The sequence below is a fragment of the Ictalurus punctatus genome, chromosome 15, assembly GCF_001660625.3.
Source record: "Ictalurus punctatus breed USDA103 chromosome 15, Coco_2.0, whole genome shotgun sequence".
In the NCBI taxonomy this organism is placed as follows: Eukaryota; Metazoa; Chordata; class Actinopteri; order Siluriformes; family Ictaluridae; genus Ictalurus; species Ictalurus punctatus.
The window spans coordinates 19728326-19750094 of record NC_030430.2 but is presented as its reverse complement, the minus strand read 5'-3'; the positions used below and the strand labels follow the sequence as shown (position 1 = coordinate 19750094).

At 40.6% G+C, this 21769-nt stretch overlaps 1 protein-coding gene across 1 annotated transcript in view; it reads right to left on the bottom strand.

The window, feature by feature from the left end:
* casz1 (castor zinc finger 1) overlaps nucleotides 1–21404 on the bottom strand; it is an 83183-nt gene extending 61779 nt beyond the window's left edge. The window contains exon 1 of the mRNA XM_017486867.3: nucleotides 20793–21404. Within this exon, the coding sequence (XP_017342356.1) occupies nucleotides 20793–20841 (49 nt within the window). The 5' untranslated portion in view covers nucleotides 20842–21404. The remainder of the gene's footprint in view (nucleotides 1–20792) is intronic.
* Between the last annotated feature and the right edge of the window lie 365 nt (nucleotides 21405–21769).

Here is a 21769-nt window from a genome sequence, read left to right as displayed (position 1 = left end):
CCCTGTCATATTTAAGGTATGCATGCGTGTATACTGTGAATGAGAACAGTCAACTGTAAATTTCAAGGTATTTAAAACACACACACACACACACACATGAGACAGCAAGTCAGTACTTGTAGCTGAAGACTGCAGATAGGGATCTATGTTTGTCTCAAAGTGAAAAAGACATTTTTTTCCCCCTTTCAAGTCTAATCTTTTGTTGTCATGTAAAATACCCGCTCCCCACACCACACAGTTTTGTAATCACATATGCTGAAGCAACCTTGATTACCAAGCGCACAGCTTTTCTCCTCTAACCGGATCGCTTGAGAAACCAAAACCTGTGGGCTTAACAGGAAGTGCAGCAAATGTCTGTGTGTTCCTTATAATTGACAATAATTAAGGTGAGCTTGAAAATAATTAAGATGATGAAAGCTAAGCCTCTTAGTCGAACGCGAGCCATCTGTGGTCACAATATTGCACCCTCGGAAACTTCGGTCCAATTTGGGGAACGACGAACAACTGTGCCATAATTTCTGATTAAAAAAAGAAGTGCTCGAGTGTTACGAAAGTACTCGTCCCGATGGCCGGTGTGCATCAAGAGGTTTGAGGAATAAGCATAATATGACAGACAGCAAACAGGAAGTCGTCGAGAGAGAGAGAGAGAGAGAGAGAGAGAGAGAGAGAGAAGAACCTGCGCCCTTCAGTCTTACACTTAAGACAAAGTTAACAAAGTGTGACAGCTGCCAGGTCCTTGACAATTGGGGTCAGTTAGAGGAAAAGTAGCTCAAGTTTTCAGGGCTTTGCAAGAGATGTTCAGGAGCAACTGCCCAACACAGCATCAAAGGGGATTAAAGGCCACAGCCATCTGCTGTCAGGACAGGCTCGAAAGGAAAGCCAATCCCTGCGTAGAACGACTCCGAGATGCACTTCAGGGTGGACTAGTCAAGCGCCGGGGAACACGACCACAGTACCATGGAATAGGGCCAATTAAGCAGTCAGCTAAGAGCCTACTCTTGCACATGACAACCGCACATCTACACCATTTCTGTTTATACTCCTGTTATCCAGGTTTCTTTCCTCACACACCGTCTCTCTGCCTTTATCTCTTTCTCTCTCACTTTCCGTTTTATTGACAGGCTGCGACAGCCTTTTCTCGCAGCCGCTAATTTGTTTTGGGCTCTGTTCCTGGCCTCCCCCATGACTGTTACCGCAATAGTCTGCTACCTTTTAGCTCCAGCGTGCGGCACTTGACCCGTCGCTGCCGCATGCTTCCAGCACTTTAATTGTCGTTTAATCACATATCAACCTGTCACTTAAACACCCTCTTTTTTCAATTGCAGGAATTTGCATATTGTGTGCAACTAATTTCTGCCAGCTCTGTCGCCTGAGAAAAGGATGCTCACTTTTCTTTCCCTAACACACACACACACACACAAACAGTACACATATGAAAGCCTCAGATATTCTGAAAATAAGTTTGTTAACTGCCTCATACAAGCCTAGTGCAGGGAATAGCGCCCTATTTTTGGATGAACGGACATCATGGATATTACGGATTTGAGTATTCTGTAACCACCACTAGGGCCATGGTTCTCAAAAGGAAGTCTGTGGGTCTGCAATTAGATTTTTTTTTCTCTCCAAATGTTGTGATTAAAAACTGGGGAAATAGCTATCAAATACTGTTAGAGTTGTTAGAGTGATAAACCTACTATAGTTATTTACTCAATTAAGTACTCACTTGAATGAAATGGGTTAAACCTGAAGCCTAATAAAAATTTACAAATGACGCATGAATAATCAAATGTAAATCTTTTTAATAAAAAAGTCCATTTGAATTTGAATGAAAATAGAAAATAGGGAAATTGCTGTTTATGTGATACAAAATCTTATACAAAATTACAATGATACAAAATTTTATTGATACAAAATAAATACCATCATTTATTTAACTTTATTTAATTGAATTAAATGCTATTTTGTTTATTTATTTATTTATTTATTTATTTATTACAATCCTTAGACATTAACCCTAAGCAGTGTATTATGGAATTCAATGAGCACCCTGGTCTCCCCTATTCTCTTTAACATAGTTTTCAGTCTACACGGAAGGCAAGCTGCTCTATTGGAGGGATTCAGCGGGCACTGCTGGGGTTCGTCTCACTTTCCACTCATCAGTTAACAGCAGATGGAGAGACACACTCTTTCCATTATGATCGAGTCCGGTGGTGTGTGGAAGGCCACACACTCATGCAATATCTCCCCCGTCATGTCTGGAGCTCACGCTGGGGCCAAGGGCTGGGCGCTGGGGGCTCAGTGATGCACTACTGGAGAGAGCTGAAGCACAGCGTCCTCTAGAGACGGCCAAGTTTAATTATGAAAAGCAGGGAAGCTCTTTGTTCCATCTTTTATTATATTAATTGGCAAAAGGGGGCCGGATATTGAGGGGTGGGTGGGGGGGTGTCGCTAAAGGGGGGGGGTCTCTGCGACGGTTTTCACAGCGGTTTAATCCTGTTAGAGGCACTGTCCATGCCCTATACACACTCTGCCTCCTCTACCTAAGTCACAGTCCATAATGAGTAAGCTCCTGATTGTAAGAGCAAAAGGGCTGGTGACAAACACCTGAGTAAGAGCAGGAGGGATTTAGGTGTTCAGTAGTCACTCCCAGTTCCTGCCAGTGCCTTGTGTTCTCATATACGTAGAACCTGAGGAAGATGTGATGCTGTAATTAAACTGACCGCATACTTTTTTTTTCTTTCATTTTTATTCATTTATTAAATTCATTCCTCTCTGCATTTAACATAATGATCTCTTACTTCGACTGCTTCCTATTCTTAGTGTACATCTCGCAGTCTCTGACTGTCTGTTCTGCTGTCTGATTTATCAGCTGAAATCTCCCACATGATTAAACAAAGGCCAGTCTAGCTCACATTAATGATATTCTATAAGATGTTTTTTAAATCATAAAAACAAACAAACATGAAAAACAGATTCCCAAATCTAGCTAAAGTATTAGCTTGCTATTAAACAAGGCAGCTAATGTGAAAGGGGAATTTGTATTGTATTTGGAGTATTTTAGCTAAACAACAAAACAACAACAAAAAAGCTAGCTTAAAATAAAGTGTTAGATGAAGAGAGCTGGTTTCAATTTGGGATGACATTAGATTGGGTAATATAAAGCCAGTCTAGTTTATGCTAGTGTGGGAAGAGGCTGTCCTTGGAGAATGCTAGCTAAACATAAAAAGCTAGCTAGTTGTAAGTACTATAAAATACTATAAGTATGAAGCTAGCTGCCTAGCACAGGTTCTACTGAAGGGATGTAAATGGAGTAGGAAATATAAAGCTAATATTAGCTAACTTGTGCTACCTAGCTATTAAACAAGCTAGCTTGTGTGACAAGAAACCTTGTGTGCCTTTAGAGTATGCTAGTTTAACATAAAAATCTAGCTACCTAATAGTGCTATCAATAAAGTATGAAGCTAGATATCATGGTTACACCAAGAGGATGTAAATTTCACGAAATTAAGTAAGAAATAAAAGAAGGTATTAAATAATCTGGTGGGACACATTACTACATAACCTATAACCTTGGATTTTGTGTTTTTTGTGGTTAACCTCTTATGGTTACCATAAGGACACTTCCGATGGAAACTACACTGACCTTTATAAGCAGTTCTTAGAAGTAATGAACAAGAGTATTTCTTATCTTATCTTTTCCCTCAGAGCACCACTTATTCAATATAGCTGCCATTGTCTCACTAAGATATGATGTATTTTAATTTTATTTCAGGAGAGAGAGTGCTATAAAATGTACAGTAAGTAAGTATAATTCAGTTTGCATCCTAGCATTGTGGCGTGGGGCTTTTGTGTTATAAAGTTATCTATGACTTCCTGAATGGAGGATCCTCAAAGATCATGCAGGAATTCAATGCAGGACAGAGTGAAACTTGTGGCTCACCAGCTCCCATTGAATTACTCCCGTCACTACTATAACTGTTTATGAGACTCTCTTAACTGATACACCGGCTCATTGAAGGGTTCATCTCGACCTGACCAGGTTCCTCGTCGTTTATTCTTGAGGAGCTGAGACGTCTCCAAACTGTCAAAAGCATTTTCTGCCGAGCTGAAGAGAGAGACGAGAGAGAAGGAAAGGAAAAGAAAAAAAAAAAAAGAACCTGCCGTGCATTCACATGCACGCACACACTTTTCATGAGGCTGTCAGGTAAATTAGATCTGAAAGCTGACAATTTCTGACCATATTTCCTTGATTATTTCGAACAAATGCACACCAGCCGCTCTAAGGAGATTAAAGTGACATAAAAGTCCCGAGTGGGAGGAGGGAGGGCAGCGAATCCAGGTCACCCCCATTTGTCCCCCTGCCTGACAGCAGCTATATCGCTATCCAATCCAATAAAAATCCCCCCTCCTTTTGCTTTAATTAATTTTACAGCTAGCTTGCTTAATTACTTTCAATCAAAATCCTCTTGCCATCACAAAATTAGAAATGGTTCAACTCCATTAGTCTAAATTCTTCATTTACATACACAAAGACTGTCAGCTCTTGCTAAGCAAACGGCCTCTCGCTTGATGAGATTGTTTTTTCCCTCCCCTCACTGTCACCCTCTCTCTCTCACCCTTTCTCTCACCCCCCCCCCCCCCCCCCCATATTTCTTTCTCTTTTTTTTTTCCAAGGAGAAAAGTAGCAGAAAATTATTTGAGCCCTGATTTCAGATGGTTTCGTCTAGCTAACATGCATACAGGTAAGCTAATAGATGTTAGCGATTAAGTGTGCATTTGAGGACTGCACTGTAAAGTCGAGTTCACAGGGGTTTTTTTTTTTTTTTTTTTTTTTTTTTTAGATTTCTAACCGTCCCACACAAATACACTTCTATGGAATAAAAAACCAAGTGTTCATATCGAAATCTCAAAACACAAGTAAATGACGTGTGAAATTAGCTTCTTAGCCACAGTAGTTTAGTTAAGGGTTGTTGTTTTTTTATCAGTGCTCACCTGTGCACAACCATCACAGTGATTCTCTGAGGCCACAGGATAATTTCCAGTGGTGACACAGCCCTTCAATCACTACAGTGCCCAAGGCCTGCACATCAGCAGGAATTAGGGACATGCAGATAAACTGTGGTATGGGACTGGACTCAAACCCCAGTCCTGCTCAAATAACTAGGCCTTATAATAACAAACCAATCAAACTGTCCCAACACTGTGCAACATCACTCAACCCAGATATACTACACTACACACACACACACATATAAAAGTGCTGATGCTCATTGGAGTGTTTGTTTTCGTTTTCTGCCACCTCCCTTGACCACACACGCAAAGCCGCAAAAAGCTTGCTAACCCAGAGCATCTTTGATCTGTTGTCTGCTCACTAAACATATTACCTTACGGCTTCCTTCCTCTCCAGAGAAAAAGTGACAGAGCGCCTTGAGAAAGCCAGAAAGGCTGTTCACCTGCTCCTAACCTGCGTACAGCTAATCGCTGGGAGCTGTAAAGCAATGCCCCGAGTGGCCAGCTCATAAAAACTCGACTCTGATGGCCCTCTAAGTGCTGGGCTCAGGTCTGACCCTCCATTCCCATCTCCTGTGCTTCTACATATCTACTACCCCTTTTTCCCGCTCTTCCTAACCACTCCCCATTAACACCCTTAATTATCCGAATCCATCATTCTTGGGATAAATTAAGACTGCCTCTTTAATTCAATTTAATAGGATAATTTTCCAAACTCCCATTTGCTTTAACTCTCGCTCTCTTCTCTGACTCGCCGGCTCCCCGTACGCTCTCTCTCTCTCTCTCTCTCTCTCTCTCTCTCTCTTCTTCACACTGGACGACTCTGGCAGCTCATGGACTGATGGAGTTCGTGTGGTGTTGAGCAGCAAAAGCAGCTCTGCACTACTCGCCCTGCTCACTTGGCCTTGGCTAATCCAGTCTTATCCAGTCTCATTGCTCCTCACTGTCTGTGCTGAGCCTCATGACTCGACACACTGCATCTCAACAGCCCCTTCATATGTCTGACACCTGAACACCTTCATTTTCGCCAAGTATTTATATCTATATTGAATGATAATTTGCTTCATGTGGTGTCAACAAACAGGGAAAGCCACTACCTACAGTTTTACTCTGAAATCCTAGATCCTATAAAAATGCAAATTAGAACTGCCCCCCTTTCCCTGCTAAATTGGTGTTTCAGGGGTTTCATTTGCATACTGACACCTGATTGGCTGTTATATTTTATGATGCAATAATGCCTGTGTGTCATGTGTTGAAACCTCATTTCCACTGAGAATTTCAGCTATCTTTTTTTGCCTGTGCACTTGAATTAATTGCACTAAAATAATTTAATCATAAAAATACAAGAATGCCTTTGGAAAAATATACAATAATATATTTCTATTGCACATTTATTACCATTTAATAAAAACAACTTTTATGAAAAGCACAAATTTAAAATGCAGCTAATAGACAAAGCTATAAAACTGCCATTGTGGGGAGGAAAAAAAAACATTACCACAAAACTACACTTTTATATGATGGCAAAATATGTTTATATAATAGCAGTTGTATCATTATGGATAAAAACAACATAAAATACATTTATTAGACAATTTTTTTTTTTGCTATTTGTGTTTTATTCGAGCAATACTCTAAATGACATAAATAAGCACTGTATATTCACTCATACAATTATCCGAGTTTGAACTTGCCCCAATTTCCAAATTGCACTTTATTCTAGCACATGCTACACACACTAACTAACACGTACCCTCACACCCCCACCCTCCCCTGTTAAATCATTCTCTCAAAATTTCCCAGAGACTCTTTGTTTGGGCATTCAGGACTCTGGGAGAGTTTCAAATGATTTTAGCCATGATTTAATTCAGCTTGTTAAAGGGTGATGTCAGCACAATAGAGGCCGAGCCTCTAAATCCACCACATTCACCCAAAACAGCAAGATGAAATAATCACGGGTGACGTCTGCGAAAACACTTATTATATTCGCCCATCGCCTGGCTGAATCTGCTAAACCTCATCAGCGTTATTCACCCATTTTTCTCTGGGAACGGAAAAAAAAGATTACTCATACTTTAAGGGTGAACTGGCCTTTTCAGTGCAACATCGCTGCACCAGAATGGCAGATAAGAACTTTTACAAACATTTCTAAAACTCGGGAGAATTATAAATCGTCCCGATAAGGGACATAAATGTTATCTGATGATGTTCGCATGTCCTATAAGCGCACGGGACGTGTGTTCCTGTGTACAAAATAAAACAGGACTACAATAGAGTAATGAAGTCCACTTTTATTAGGAACCAGTGAAGAGTTATTTATACTCGGCAGGAATGGTGAATCTCAGGCGCTTGCTCTTGTACATGCGCTTTACCAAAGTCCCATAAAAGGCTCGGAGCTGACAACTCAGCACTAGAGATAAGAAAAGGATCAACCTGAGCCTTTCTCATAGCTTTAATTTATTTGAAATCCAAGCTTTATTTACACACTTGCTGACTGCTAGTCGACGTCCCTTTAAACACAGAGAAACACTGCTGCCTAATGGCTACTGGAACACCTCACACTACTCATTTCCCAACACTTCCACCTCTACACATGTGTGCAGAAGGAGCGTCGAGAGCGCAGGGTAAAACCCCGGCTCTCGGGCTGGAGAGCTGGACGCAGTGTGGGTTAATAATGAGAAGTACTCGGGCACTATCTGATGAAGAGGTGAAGTCCTAATCGTCCTCCGTGGCCCCACAGGAGGAGGCCTGTGTTTATCAGCACTGAGGAGGACACACGGAGCTCGGGAGAAAGAGGGAGGGAGGGGTGTGTGTCTTATGCGTGAGCCATTCCCGACTGACAGGATCTCTTCATGGATGTGCCAGCACTTTAACCTGGCCTGTTATTAAAATTCTAATCTGTTCAACATGCCAATGTTAGCACTTTTGCCTTGATTAATAAAATAGCACCCTTGAGCGCTACATCTAGGCGTTTTCTTTCTTACCCCGGGTTGTTTTTTTATCTATATAAATATTTATTTATTACCTTTTTTTTTTTTTTTTTTTAGCTTATTTAGTGCTTTCTGAGTAGCCATTCCCACCCAAGAGCAAATTTTGTAAAATGTAACTTTTTCTTTTGCCTAATTGGGTTTCTGAAAAATATGTCTATTTCTTTAAACTACAGTTTTAAAGAGCAAGAAGGATACAAAAGCATACTGAAATGCAGAGATAAGAATATGTTCAGGAGGGAAGTCGCAGAGCAGTTTTCGAGGCCACGCTCGAATCTGACGTGCTGTGGCTCGAGCTCCGACTCGACAGCAAAATGTTCTGGTGAAGAAAACAGGATGATGCAGGAGGAACAGCGGCGGCGGAGGCGGTAGAGGGGGGGGGGGGGGGGGGGGGGGGGGACTTAAAGGACGTGATTTATCTGAGCTTGATTGCATGTTAATCGAGGTTACGTGTATTAAGTGGAATCTAATTGGAACAGACACTGGCAGCCTGACAGATCGACATGATGCAGATGGATTGAATGAGAGAGGGAGGGGAGCAAGAGAAAGAGAGAATGCAAGCAAAACTGATGTGACTCAAAGGTGTATTTTTACACGCCACACACCCAGAGGATCGTATTATTCTGCCTCTACAATTAACCACAAGCCAACGTCATTGGGTGCATTCCAGAAAATGTTTGTGTAATTAAAATAATGGTGCTGAAATCTTCTCGTCCACTGGCTGGCCTTGCTGGAGGACACAGTCAAACGACGCTCATGTGCATGTTATGTGCACTACTCCATCCCAGTTGTCACAAACATTCAAGCACTCCCTTTTGGAAAAGAGGGGAAAAAATACCCTCTTTCATGAAAATAAAAAAAAAAGTTTTTTTTTTTTTTTTTTTTTTTTTTTACACCAGCTGCTTGAGGACATGTCACCTCTGAGAGTCAGCAGGCCATGTGCTGCCTTCTCTCACACGCTTTTTCTATCTCATCAGACAACTGGTGCGAAGGCCCTTCCTCTAAATCTGAAGCCTTCACCCTGTGTGACAGAGTGCCCTTTACAACATTAGTGCAGAGAAAAAAAAAGACACCTGTTGTGCCAAACAACTGCTCTTTGAGAGGTTATGCAAATGTTTAACAAATTACGACCCCAGAAAGCACGAGGTACCGCACAGCACCGGAGTTCAGAATGAGCTTTTCACCTTTTACGGGGGAAAAAAAAAAGGTTCTTCCTCTTTGAAAGCAACATGCCATCAGTTCAGTGCCTTTTAACACACATCGATTGCAGTGAGGCTTAGGCTCACAAATGTCATCCATTGTCATCTTTTATCACAGCAGTGTCCAATAGCAGCTCTGCATTATTAACTGTGTCACATAGCCGCCGTGGATTACCGCGTCCATTCATGTCCCTCCATTTCGCTCTCACGCAAGCAGGGAGATTATGAAAGTGATATCACGAATAATTATTTCTTTCGCATTTTTTTTGCGGCTTTTAAATGCATTTTGTTGGTCTATGGTCAGATTCAAATTGTAAAGATGAATATGCATGAAAGAAAGTTATAAACGATTAACCAAGAAGGTACGAAATAAATTCTCGTCTAGGGGGATAGCAGGAATCGTTATAATACCTGCTTTAGTCTAAGAATGCACACTGCTCCAAGATACAAGAAGAAGAGTGGGTTCGAAATGGAAATAGAAAAGTAGGAATATATGGAGGAGGGGGTGGATCTGAACGACCATAGGCATCATCTGAGCGCGGAGAACAGTCGAAATCTCAGCCATCAACGCAGAATGGTCAAATCAGTCATGACACCATCCCGTCGATGTGCCGAGACAGGGGAGTTCCTTCAGTCAGCTGCTGATTTGATCCATGCTGACTGTTGCACTAATGACATTAATAAGGACAAAATTACTATTTTGCAACACAGAATTTTCAGTCCTAGTTTGCAAGGTGGTGTGCTTCCACGTTCATATATATATATATATATATATATATATATATATATATATATATATATATATTTACACACACACACACGTTATATGTGTGTATCCTGTTCGACCGCAGACGATCATCACTTACAGAAGTGTATGTATATATATATATATATATATATATATATATATATATATATATATATATATATATATATATATATATGCAACATTGAGCCTGTGCATCCCAATATTGTGATATTACATATCCCAATATTTGCCTTATTACACATCAAAATGTGTAATAAGGCAAATAAAATTCACCATGACTTCCGTACACATCTATATATCCGCCATTCAAAGCCCAATAACTGTAATGTGTCAAGAGGAGGGGGTGGTCATGCTCTGCCGGCCTCCGAGCTCCAACATTGAGAGAGATGACACAGTGTGATCAAGGACATGAATTGCTCATTGATTTTTAGCGCCAGCTTAACTATCCATTCCAATTGATTTTAGCCTGGCTGCGTGTGCGAGTTATGGCACTTTTAATGCATCTCCTGTATGGCCGCGTATCACGTACAGAAAAGGGCGAGATATGCTGAAACGTGTACTCTGACTTACTTCTTTCTACACACATCACGTAGGTGTGCTTTAAACCGGAATTACTCGAACGTGTCATAGTATATTCACGGCAGTACCTAAACGCTAACAGGAAGCTGCCGGAAGGTCACGGAACGTTCCGGCAGCGAATCGTCAAGTCGGATTAAAACCCTACGAGGCTCAACACGTGAGGATCCAGTATACATTTCAGTCGGAGAATATACACAGGCCTGCTTAGCAGAAGTAAATCAAATTTCCACTACAGCTCCATACATACTCACACACTCACTCACTCACACACACACACACACACACACACACCTTCTTGCCATTCCTGAATATTCCCAAATATTCACCAAGACACTGATAACTAACCATAAACCAATAAGTGATTAATCCAGAAGTCTCAATAAACCCAATAAAGCAATTAGGCGTGAATAATTAGAGCAAATAATTCTGTTTAATGTATCTTTTTTTTTTTTCTCCATCAGCACCCTCCCAGCATTTTCATGAATTATTAATAAATCCTGGCTTCAGTGAAATAAGAGATAATGTCAGAAATGTGATCCAATAGATGGCCTAAATGTCATCTGTCACTGAGAAATGCGTTAAAAAAAACCCCAAGAAGTCTAGTCTTTCACCGACAGGCACGTCTCTTTACTTCTGATATTCGAACGAGGGATTTTTCAGATTATACGTCCGCTTCCTGCACCCACTCTTTCCAGGCTCTTTTCATCCCTAACGCTGAGGGTTCAAATAGCCGTTTTAGTGCGAGGTAGGTTTCTTTCTTTCAAGGAGTGCCAAATAAAGCACACTTTAGACCGCTATGTTTTGAGAAGAAAAAAAAAAAAAAACCATCTCTGTATAATTAATGTTTTACAAGTGCTGCTGTTCTTATTCAGAAAATGGCCTGATCAAAGCAGGCAGGTTCAGATTACGCAGCTAATTGAAATCCCACATTTCATAGCCGTCTTACCCCCCCCCACTCTACTTTACACACACAATGAAGCCTACGTGTGTGGAGTCCACAAATGACATCAGATCATCGGAGTAATATGTGTCTGTTCTTTTCACTGTATTTCCCTGCTAAGCCTTCATGAGACAGATTAATAATGCTGTAAATGTAGGCAGAGGCAGTGTGTGTGTGTGTGTGTGTGTGAGGGTGGGATGGGGGCTTATTGGAGGTATCTTGGTAAGGACCAAGTGTAGATAGGAATATTTGAAAGTTTTGACCTTGTGGGGACATTTGGCTTTTTTCCCCCCAAAATGCCAGCTTGTATAAAAAAAATAAATAAATAAAGAGAGAGACAAAATGTTTCCTTTTCATTTATTGAGGCTAAGGTTAGGGTTAAGTTTAGGCGTATATACCATCATAACATTAATTCGCCTCATTAATAATGTCCATGAAATGTCCTCACAGGGATAGTACGACAAATGTGTGTGTTTGTGTGTCTATAATAGTGACGTAGCAGCACACACGCTCTCTGCTCTACAACCGCACAGTCTCAGAGACAGAGGGAAATTCACACATTTCTCATTTCTCCTCATTTCGACTCCTGGTGTAAATCAGTAACTGTGACGTTTGTACATAACGTATATATATATTAGTTATGTGTAATAAAGTTAACTGAAAACCAGTTCGGATGAAAAGCTCTGGGTAAAACAGGTGTGTAAAGGTGCGGGTACGGTTGAGCATTCAGCCTCTGAATGCTGTATTTGAAATATCACTCAATGTGCTTTCACAAAGCACACACACACACACACACACACACACGCACATAAACACAATCAAATTAGGTATTATTGGTGACTGAGTCCTCCTGATGATACAGAGCCAGTATTCATGCACATTCGTTTTTATGCCTGGAATTAACTACACTCCCTCCTTTCACTTCAGGATCCACCTGAATCTTTTGTTTAAACTCAAAGTAACACAAGCACTAATGACTTGCAGTAAAAAAAATAGAGAGAGAGAGAGAGAGAGAGAGAGAGAGAGAGAGAGAGAGAGAGAGAAAAAAAAAAAGGTAAGGCATCATGGAAACATTTATGACGTGGCACGGTATAAAAAAGCCATCATTCTCTCGTATTTACCTAAACCAGCTCACTTTCCGAAACTATTGTTTTATGGGTTTGTTGTTCTAGCGTGAGACATTATAACTTACTGTAGCATTCTTTTCCCAAGGTCAGCTGCTGGCGTGACACACACCTTATTTGCTTATGGGGCTTTTCAGGTCAGTTCTATTATATTTACATCAAATAATTTTTGATAAGGGATGTAAAAGGCCTATAAACTGCCACCATAAATGGGAGAGGTGTAGCTGACAGAAGAAAAATAATAAGTACAAAAGATCAACTGACTTTTTTTTTTTTTTTTTTTTTTTAATCTGTGACACGTTGATATTTTCCATCTTTGTGCCGGATGGTGCCAGGGCGGGGCACCTCCACTGAACCGGGCCACCAGCTCCTGTTTCTGGCCAAAGAACCTGCCTTCTATCTGCACAGCACTATAATCACTTAACAAAGACTCGGGCATTTGCACAAATTAAAACATCAATAATGCACAAGTGCTTTTCAGTTTCTGCCATAGACACTCTGGCAGTGGGGTAGGAGCTCTCTCTCTCTCTCTCTCTCTCTCTCTCTCTCTCTCTCTCTCTCTCTCTCTCTCTCGCTCTCTCTCTCTCAAAAAGTGCCTCTTTGCTGGTTGGGAAGAACTGCAAGAAGCTGTCCATCCATCTCTCTTATTGGAATGAGACAAAATTGAGATGATCACAGGCTTGCTTTTCAGGAATGGCAAACAGTGTTTCAGCCAACACCCTCAAGTGGTACACTTCCATAATGAAGAGCCCAAAAGTATTACTGCTGCTAAAAAAAAAAAAAAAAAAAAATCTACACATACCTTTCACCTAGTGTCTAACTGGCCACGGTTAAAACCTCTCATTTACAAGGATGGGAGCGAGATTGAAACTTTTCATACTTTTAAATGCAGTTCAACAAAATATTGAAGAATAATCAAAACTACAAGATCATTTTAAAAATAGAAAATCATATAGTCTACGGTTTCTTAGTAGAGATGGAATCAGTCACTTCCGTATCTCTCAGTCCTAATTTTGGGCATCTGTAATTGATTACACTTCCTAGGTTCCCAGAATGACGTGTTAAGATGGTGGAGAATGAACGAGACACGACCATTGTGCTGAAGTTTTGAATAATAATGCACGGATAATTAAATGAAAGGTTGAAAAGCAGCCTGGGATGAAAAAAGCGGGTAAAAGAGGGGAGCCAAAACTTCTTAAAAGACACAACAGAGATGGTATTCCATAAGTATTCCATATATATATATATATATACAGATTTGTACTTTATTATTATAAGTATAAATTAGGTAAATAATAAGCATAAAGAATATGATTGAGTTTAAAGGAATTAAAAATAGTATACACTAAAGAGAAATAGGAAGCTACATAGGATGTAACACAATGCCCAAAGTAACACTTCTGAGATGTAACAGAATTTGCATCTGTTTTTCCTTAACGGATTACGCTGTGTTCAGTGTGCCTTTCTTTCCTCTTTGTTTTTTTTCCCTCCTCACAAACAGTGCGCTTGTTAGCAAACTGTTAAGTCAGGCGCACGGCACACAAATTGCGCTCGGCCGAGCGAATTTGTTTTGCAAGGGTGACCTGTTTAATCATCTCATTTTCTTTTGCGGACGTTTATTCATCCGGTTTCCACGGTTACGCCGAACATTAAGGGGCTACAGTAATAAGGCTTGAGAGTCAAACAGGTAATAAAAAAATTAACGCCATTCTCGGGCAGCCGAGGACCGTCTCTGAAATGAAGCAGGGGAGAGGGGAGAGCGCAGGCGGGCCGAGAGGGGCCACACTTCCCAAACAATTAAGGACCGTGCTGCTTATTTCTCTCTGTAGAGGAGAGCAGCTACGGTGGGGATTCACATGGACAGGACACTCGGTGAACCCTCATCGCTCAGCAGGGAGGGGAATTAGTTGAAAGTCATTCTGTTCCTTTATTTATCAGCAAGCCTAGATTACTTATCAGGACCATCAAAACTCCCTGAATTATGATTATTAAACATTTCTTCCCTCCTCCTCCTCCTCCTTTGCCTCCTTGTCTTAGATAAGATTACTGTCGGTTGCAGAAATACGTAGCTATGGAGTCATGTTGTGTAATTATAGATAGTATATAATGTCAGTTTTACTGGTTTGATCTGGACTTTTTTTTTTTTTTTTTTTTTTTAAATCATATCTTACACACTGTTTCATCACAAAGACTCTATTGAACTGGGAAATGGAAATGACTTTTATTGAACATTTTAGATAATAAATAAATAAATAAATAAATAAATAAATAAATAAATCAGAGTTCCCACTGCACATGGCTAGATATCTCTCTGTCTTTTGCTCCCTCTCTATCTCTCCATATCTCTCTCCAGTACCCTTTTGCAGCAAATGATGAACCCAACTTACAGCCAAATATAGAAAATCCCAGCACAAGAGAGGGGACAGGTGTTGAGAGCGCAGAGAAGCCAAACATGGTTGTGAAGCAATACAGGCAAAATAAACAAGTCATTAGCATTTTCAATCTTTTTTTTCGTTTGTTTTTCTTCATCAAACTTTTTGTCTAAGCGTCCAATGTTTCGACGACGTCGTTTAACCTGCGCTGGAAACGAAACAGTGATTCTTATTCTACTTGTAGCGTCTCCACACTATAACGTGGCATTTGTCGTGTTCTGAGCAGTTGTGGAAAATATCTAAATCATGTCGAGACACAAGGCTGGCTTCTGCAGCCTCGGATGCCCTTTAATTCATTACTCACTGCATATGAATAGATGGGCATAAAATCATACAAATAATACGGCACAAGCCTGGTGTCAGGTTGCTTGTTTGCCAGAGAGCTGACATTGTGTTTGACTCATTTCACAAGCTGCTTGATGAGAATGGAAAAACCTGTGAGAGCCCCAAAACTTTTTTCTTTCCTTCTTTCTTACTTTTTTTTTTGTTGTTGTTGTTGTTGTTGTTGTTTTCCCACACGGAGTGTCAGAGTTGTTCTTTTTTTTTTCAGCATTCAACAGTCACAGCATTTTAAGGCGGCAGGAGTTGCGCGTGTCATCTTGACAACAGCAAACACAACCTGACCTGTTTAGAGGCCTTGCTGTAAAATCTCAGCTTTGATGGCCACCATGAGGTGACATCACCTCGTCCTCTTCCTCCTTTATTTCCTCACTTACCAAGAGAGGGCCAAGAGAAAGCAGAAAATCCTAGCCCTTGTGTGAGTGTGCGTGGAGGGAGAAAATACCAAAAGAGGACAGAGTTTAAAAAAAAAAAAAAAAAACCCAACAAAAAAAAAAAACCCCTCTAAGCTCCAGCATGAGACCGCCAACTGTTCTGTTAACAGCCTCTTAACAGGTGTAGGCCCTAGAACCATGTAATCCTATCAAGTTACAGAGTTAAAAAAAAAAAATTCAGTCAAACAGCAAACTCCTGAACCCCATCGTCTCCCCCCCGATGCTCTCCTCGTCCCCCCTCGCTGCTCTACACTGTGTAGTCCATGACAGAACGGAACAGCTGGGCTTCAGATTTATCATGTACAGACAGTAATTATTGCTGCTGCTGCCTGCTACTGACCCAAGTGAATAGAATGTCACAGGAAAAAACACACAGAACGCGGGGACCCGCGTCAGGGGAGCTTTCAGACGCGAGCGCCCCTGTTTGCAGTCAATTACCAGAGAGGACAGGATATCGGCCCGGTGGCGCTCCAGTGCAAACACTCTCTCAGGATGAAGGTGACAGAGAACACACAGCCGTGCACTTCTTTTTCTTATCAATGGGGGGGGGAGCATAAAAACGTTCACTTGCACTTTGGGCGAATGAGCGTTTTCAGCCGTTGGTGTGTGTCCTTACATGATCTATTAGCTGAGTGACGTGCACCAATTACAGCTTGACAAATTTTGAAGCTGATTGATGGCGTGTGTGCACGGAGCTACACACGCAGCATGCAGCGCAGGACCACCCAAACGAGCACACGTGATCTTTGCCGGCCTGCTCTGACCCCTGCGTTTTGGGCAAAGATATGAAGAAGAGGACCTCTGACATGCAGATAAACTATCGGTCTATTAGCTGAGTCAAATAGGTGATTTAACAGCAGTCACTAAGCAGTTAAACAGCATCGCAGGAGTCTTATATGGCTTCACATGCATGAGTATGAAAGTGATTAAAAGCGACTTTGTGACTGCACTGGATTACAGTCAACTTCATTCACTCAGCTTCATCCGGATGGACAGAAATATGCTTTTATATAACATATATAAGATGGAAGGGAATTGTTTCGAATTTGCCGTGTGTGAAAGTAAACGTACTGCTTTTGTCATAAATTCTTTTGAAACGGTTCATAATGAGCTCTTCCCATTTTCAGAAAGCCTCGCCCACAAACCGTTGAGCGAAAACAAAGTCTGAACGGGTGCACACTTCTTCATGGGAATTAAACCGCGAGCCTGAGCAGCGCAGACTGCCCCTGTCTTTAACGACCGTACCATTCCTGCCTCCAACCTGCCCACAGGGTCGCTCCCACCTTAAACCCCCCTCCTGCCACGTTTAAAAGGATTAGACGCCACATTTTGTGCTGGCTTAATCTTCCTTTCAGACAGCCTAATAAGTGTGCGTCGATAAGCCAAGCATGCAAATTTCATTCTAGGCCAGTGGAGCTCATGCTTTCAGACAAACGGACTGAGGTATTTTACACCGTGCTAATTGCTTCTTCGTATTCCTCTTTTCTCTCTTATATGCCATATCAACGGCGGCAGATTATTCCTCTCTCCCACTTTGCATGAAATTAGAATTTCATGTGGAAGATCATAAACGTGAAATAGAGCCGTTCTATGAGCCCTTTGTGAGGGAGGACGTTTTTAGGCGGAACTTTGTCACTTTTCCGTGGTACGATACGAAGTGTTCCGAGTCCACGGAGTGGATGTTTTGAGGAAACGGCTCCTTTTCGAATTTCAAAATGGCATTTGTCACGTTTCTTGTTGAGCTGCGCTACCAATAAGAGATAAGATGCCAAAACTTTCGGAGCTGACAGTCTGACAGACGAGAACTTTACATTTTACTTTGTGCCATTACAGAAAATGACATGAAGACACACGATGAGGAAAACATTGATTGATGTTGGGAAAGCCTACACCCTAATAATAATAATAATAATGATAATAATAATAATAATAATAATAATAATAATAATAATAATAATAATAATAAATTGCTATTTAAATACTAACAAGTAAATGCTTTGAGGGCCTAAAACTATGACGTGGATTATTTGCGCATACTTCCTCTTGCAGTATTAATTAGCCTATTACTGTGCATTGGTGACAGAAATGCTTTGAGCTTTTAATTAGGACCGAGCGTCTGCATGAGTGCACAAGAGAGGAGAGGCGAGGAGAGGCGAGGAGAGGAGAGAGGAGAGATGAGAAGAGGAGGAGAGAGGAGTACAACTCTTTCCTTCACAGCTCCTCTCACTCCATGGACATCTCACAAACATCATGTAAACATCTCACGTGCTTCGTGTCTCTCTTTTCCTGTTAAAGATATTTATTTGGTAGGTATAATAGGGAAAAGGTAAAAGCAGCTACTGGGATGCTGAGTTCATTATAACGTTGAGGAGTCTGCTTCTGATCAGAACGTACCCGTACTGGCTCAGCCAGCTGTCCAGCTATCCATCTCTCTTTCTGCTTCTCTCACTTCTTTTTTTTTTTTTTTTTTTAACACATCGCTCCCTAAATACACACACTGTAAAATCACTCTAGCATGCTGAAGTCTAACAGTCTAACAGTTATTAAAGTTTAATCTCCAGGTCTCCATTTTGAACTGGCCAATGGATACATTTAATGTGAAATAAAATATAAAGCTCAATCCCATAGACTTGTTTTGTGGCATGTTTGGCATGTTTATTGTTATTATTATTATTATTATCATCATCATCGTTATTATTATCATTATTATTATTATTATTTAAACAGATTAAAGAAATGTCTGAATTAAATAAGATAGTCATTTGATTCAAAGCACACTTTTTTTTCCATCTCAACTGAGTCAGACCCGTAATCAATTAGATGTAGGATTATAATTCATGTTTTTACATGTCAGCCCGAATCACTAACCCTTTCCTCACTCAGCGTCCCACAGGACAACTGGGATTAAAAGGGGTTAAACATGACGCCTCGTGCCCCCGTCTCCTTTCCTCTGTCCTCCTTCGAAATTTATTTCAAAAACTCTGTTAATCTGCAGTACACAACATTCCCATTAGCATAGCCCGGCCTCCTCGTAAAAAATCCAGCTCATTTAATTAAAAAATGTAAATTTACTGTCATCCCAGGGCTGGCGATTTAAGACAGCACCAGGCTTTTTATTGCTTAAGACATCAAGTTGATTCGCTTGTTGCTAAACTGTGATGAAGGTTATCGAGGGCTACAGACCTTGACTCGTGTGTGTGTGTTTTTCCCCCTCCTTTCAGCCCGTAAAGGTGCTCACGGTGGATTAAAACTACACACTCAGACTCCAAAGTGGAAGAAAAGCCATCGTAGTGAATAACGAGTCATAAATTTATGTGCAGTTTGAACAGAGTGCGCAGAACTAAAAAAGGTACATCTGAAAACTGAGGGTGTGTCTTTGGACCTATTCAGTGTCCTTTTGAACGTTAGATATCAGAGAAACCACAGGGAAAAAATAACACATTCAAAAAAATTTTTAAAAACCTACACGGTACGTCTGGGGGTTTTGCTTTAAAAAAAAAAACAACCAACCAAAAAAAAAAAAAACAACCAAAAAACAAAAGATTGATTCCCAGAATTCAGTACTCTGTGCTTGTTTGAGTAAGAGCGGACATAAACTTTCATTTTCTGCTTTTCTCACTTCTTTTTTTATGGCTTATTAAATACGTCGAGGACTTGAGGATTGACTGTGTAAAAAATGAATACATAAAACGAAGCCAGCAAGACAAAGATAAAGCTTAAGAAATCACTCATGGTACTAAAAATGCACTTTATGCACAAAAAAAGGTTCATATTCATAATGAATCCAAAATCTATACAGTAGGCTTTATACACAGAAAGAAAAGTTTAACGGTCTTGTTTCTGTGTTGAACAAAATGAAATATAAATTCAAATCTATATTATTATATACTGAAATAATGCCACATATCTTTTCGACACTAAAACCAGAGCATAAATCCAGATGTCATAAAAATACATAACTAAATGCATAATTTAAAAAAAAAAAAATATATATATATATATATATATATAAAATCATATTCAGACGCATTTACCTCTATATGCACAACACAAACTAAACTGTTTATCTTCATTTCTCCCTTTAAACCCAATCGGAGATTTGATTCATAACACTATAAAAATGAATATAAAGAACATTAACAGGATTGAAAAGTTCCAGGACTGCACTAAAACGTTTCCCGAGGCATTAAAGCGTCCCAAAAACATCATGGAAAAAAACCAGAGGTTATACTAAGCTCTGGAGATCAGTTTCACATGCGCTGAAATATCCCTAAACGGTGGGACGCAGGGATAAAGAGTGGGGATATCACTTGTTCTGTGTCTTTACATGTGTCAAAACAAAGCCGGCACAACAGTTTGTTTGTTCAATCCCCTTGGCAACAAACCCTTAGGCCACGCCGAGCGCTTACACTTCACATACCTGTGTGTTAACTCTATCCTTTATCCTGTTCCTGTATAAACACGTTATTTAATGTACAAAAATGAACAAACCGAGATAAACATATACACCGAGAGGGAGGTGAGCGAGTTCAGAGAGGAGGCAAGGTAAACATGGCGTGAGGCACGGCGACAACTGGGACTAATAAATAAGCAAATTGAGGGACTTCCAGGTATAAAATGAAAGCGTTCCGATTTCTGATTTCTCAGGCTTGTCGAGTGTCTGTTAGATATTTTTGAAAGTACTGAAGGAGGAAAATGGAGAGGTGAGGGAAAGGATCATATTTAATACTGTAATCAGCCCCGGGATCTGTCACTCAGTTATAAATAAAGGCGCACATATACATACATACACGCACGCACGCACACACACACACACACACACACACACACACACATACGCTAAAACACAAGCAACTTCCCCATTCGAGAAACACTGTATATTACAGGCGCACCTTTCATGTGAAACAGACACAACAGACAGTTAGAAGAAGAAGAAGAAGAAATAGAAGAAGAAGTAGATGAAGAAGAGGCGCACTTACCATATTCAGGAGAGTCGAAGTTAAATCCTCCCAAGCATGTAACTTTCATAATACAACGAACTCTGTGTGAAAATCATCAGAGAGGAATCTGGCCTGCGGGAAATTCAGACTAGAATAAGTGGGCGATAAAGAGTCTTTTTTTTTTTCTCTCAATCATGTACTAAACTCCTTGACATGTAATCTGTCAATAGTTTTCAGGCGAGATAATGCCGGCTGCCACGAGTGAAGTTGATTGGCAGCTCGCTCTGGCCCCTCCTCCTTGCGCTTTGATGGGGGGGGGTGTGTAGGTGAGAGAACACAGAGATGGCCCCCTCGTTCACTCTCTTTCTCTCTCTCTCTCTCTCGCTCTCTAGTTTGCTCACACACTCACTCACTCATACACACACACACACACACACCCCAAGCAGTTGGTGATAGGAAATTACGGAAGAGCAGGAACTGGAGCAGACTTTTTTTTCCTCCTCCCCTCAGTGGGCTGAGCTTTTCTTTCTCTGCGTCCTACAGGCTGTCCCATACTCGAGGGGAAGGGCCGCGTCCAGCCCCATGCAAATGAGCAAATAAGGAGGGAGGGAGCAGCGGAGGGTTTCGAAAAAAAAAAAAAAACATGTCTGCATGGCTCATTACATATTTTATATTCCAGCATTTCTGCCACCAAATGGAATTCAATCTCTCTCTCTCTCTCTCTCTCTCTCTCTCTCTATATATATATATATATATATATATATATATATATATATATATATATATATATATTATTTTCATCAAAGGTCCGTGCTCGGCATCTGAGCGGCGTAGGGAATTTTATCACACTTATATTCAAGAAAACAGGAAGTTTGTTCTCGGTGACATTTAATAACTAGCAATAAACTTCAGTCACAGATGAAAAGTTGGGAAATTAAAAAAAAAGAAAAAGGGAGTCAGTTATTCAGAAGTGCAGCGGAGATATAAAATAAAATATGAATTGTGAAATATAATAG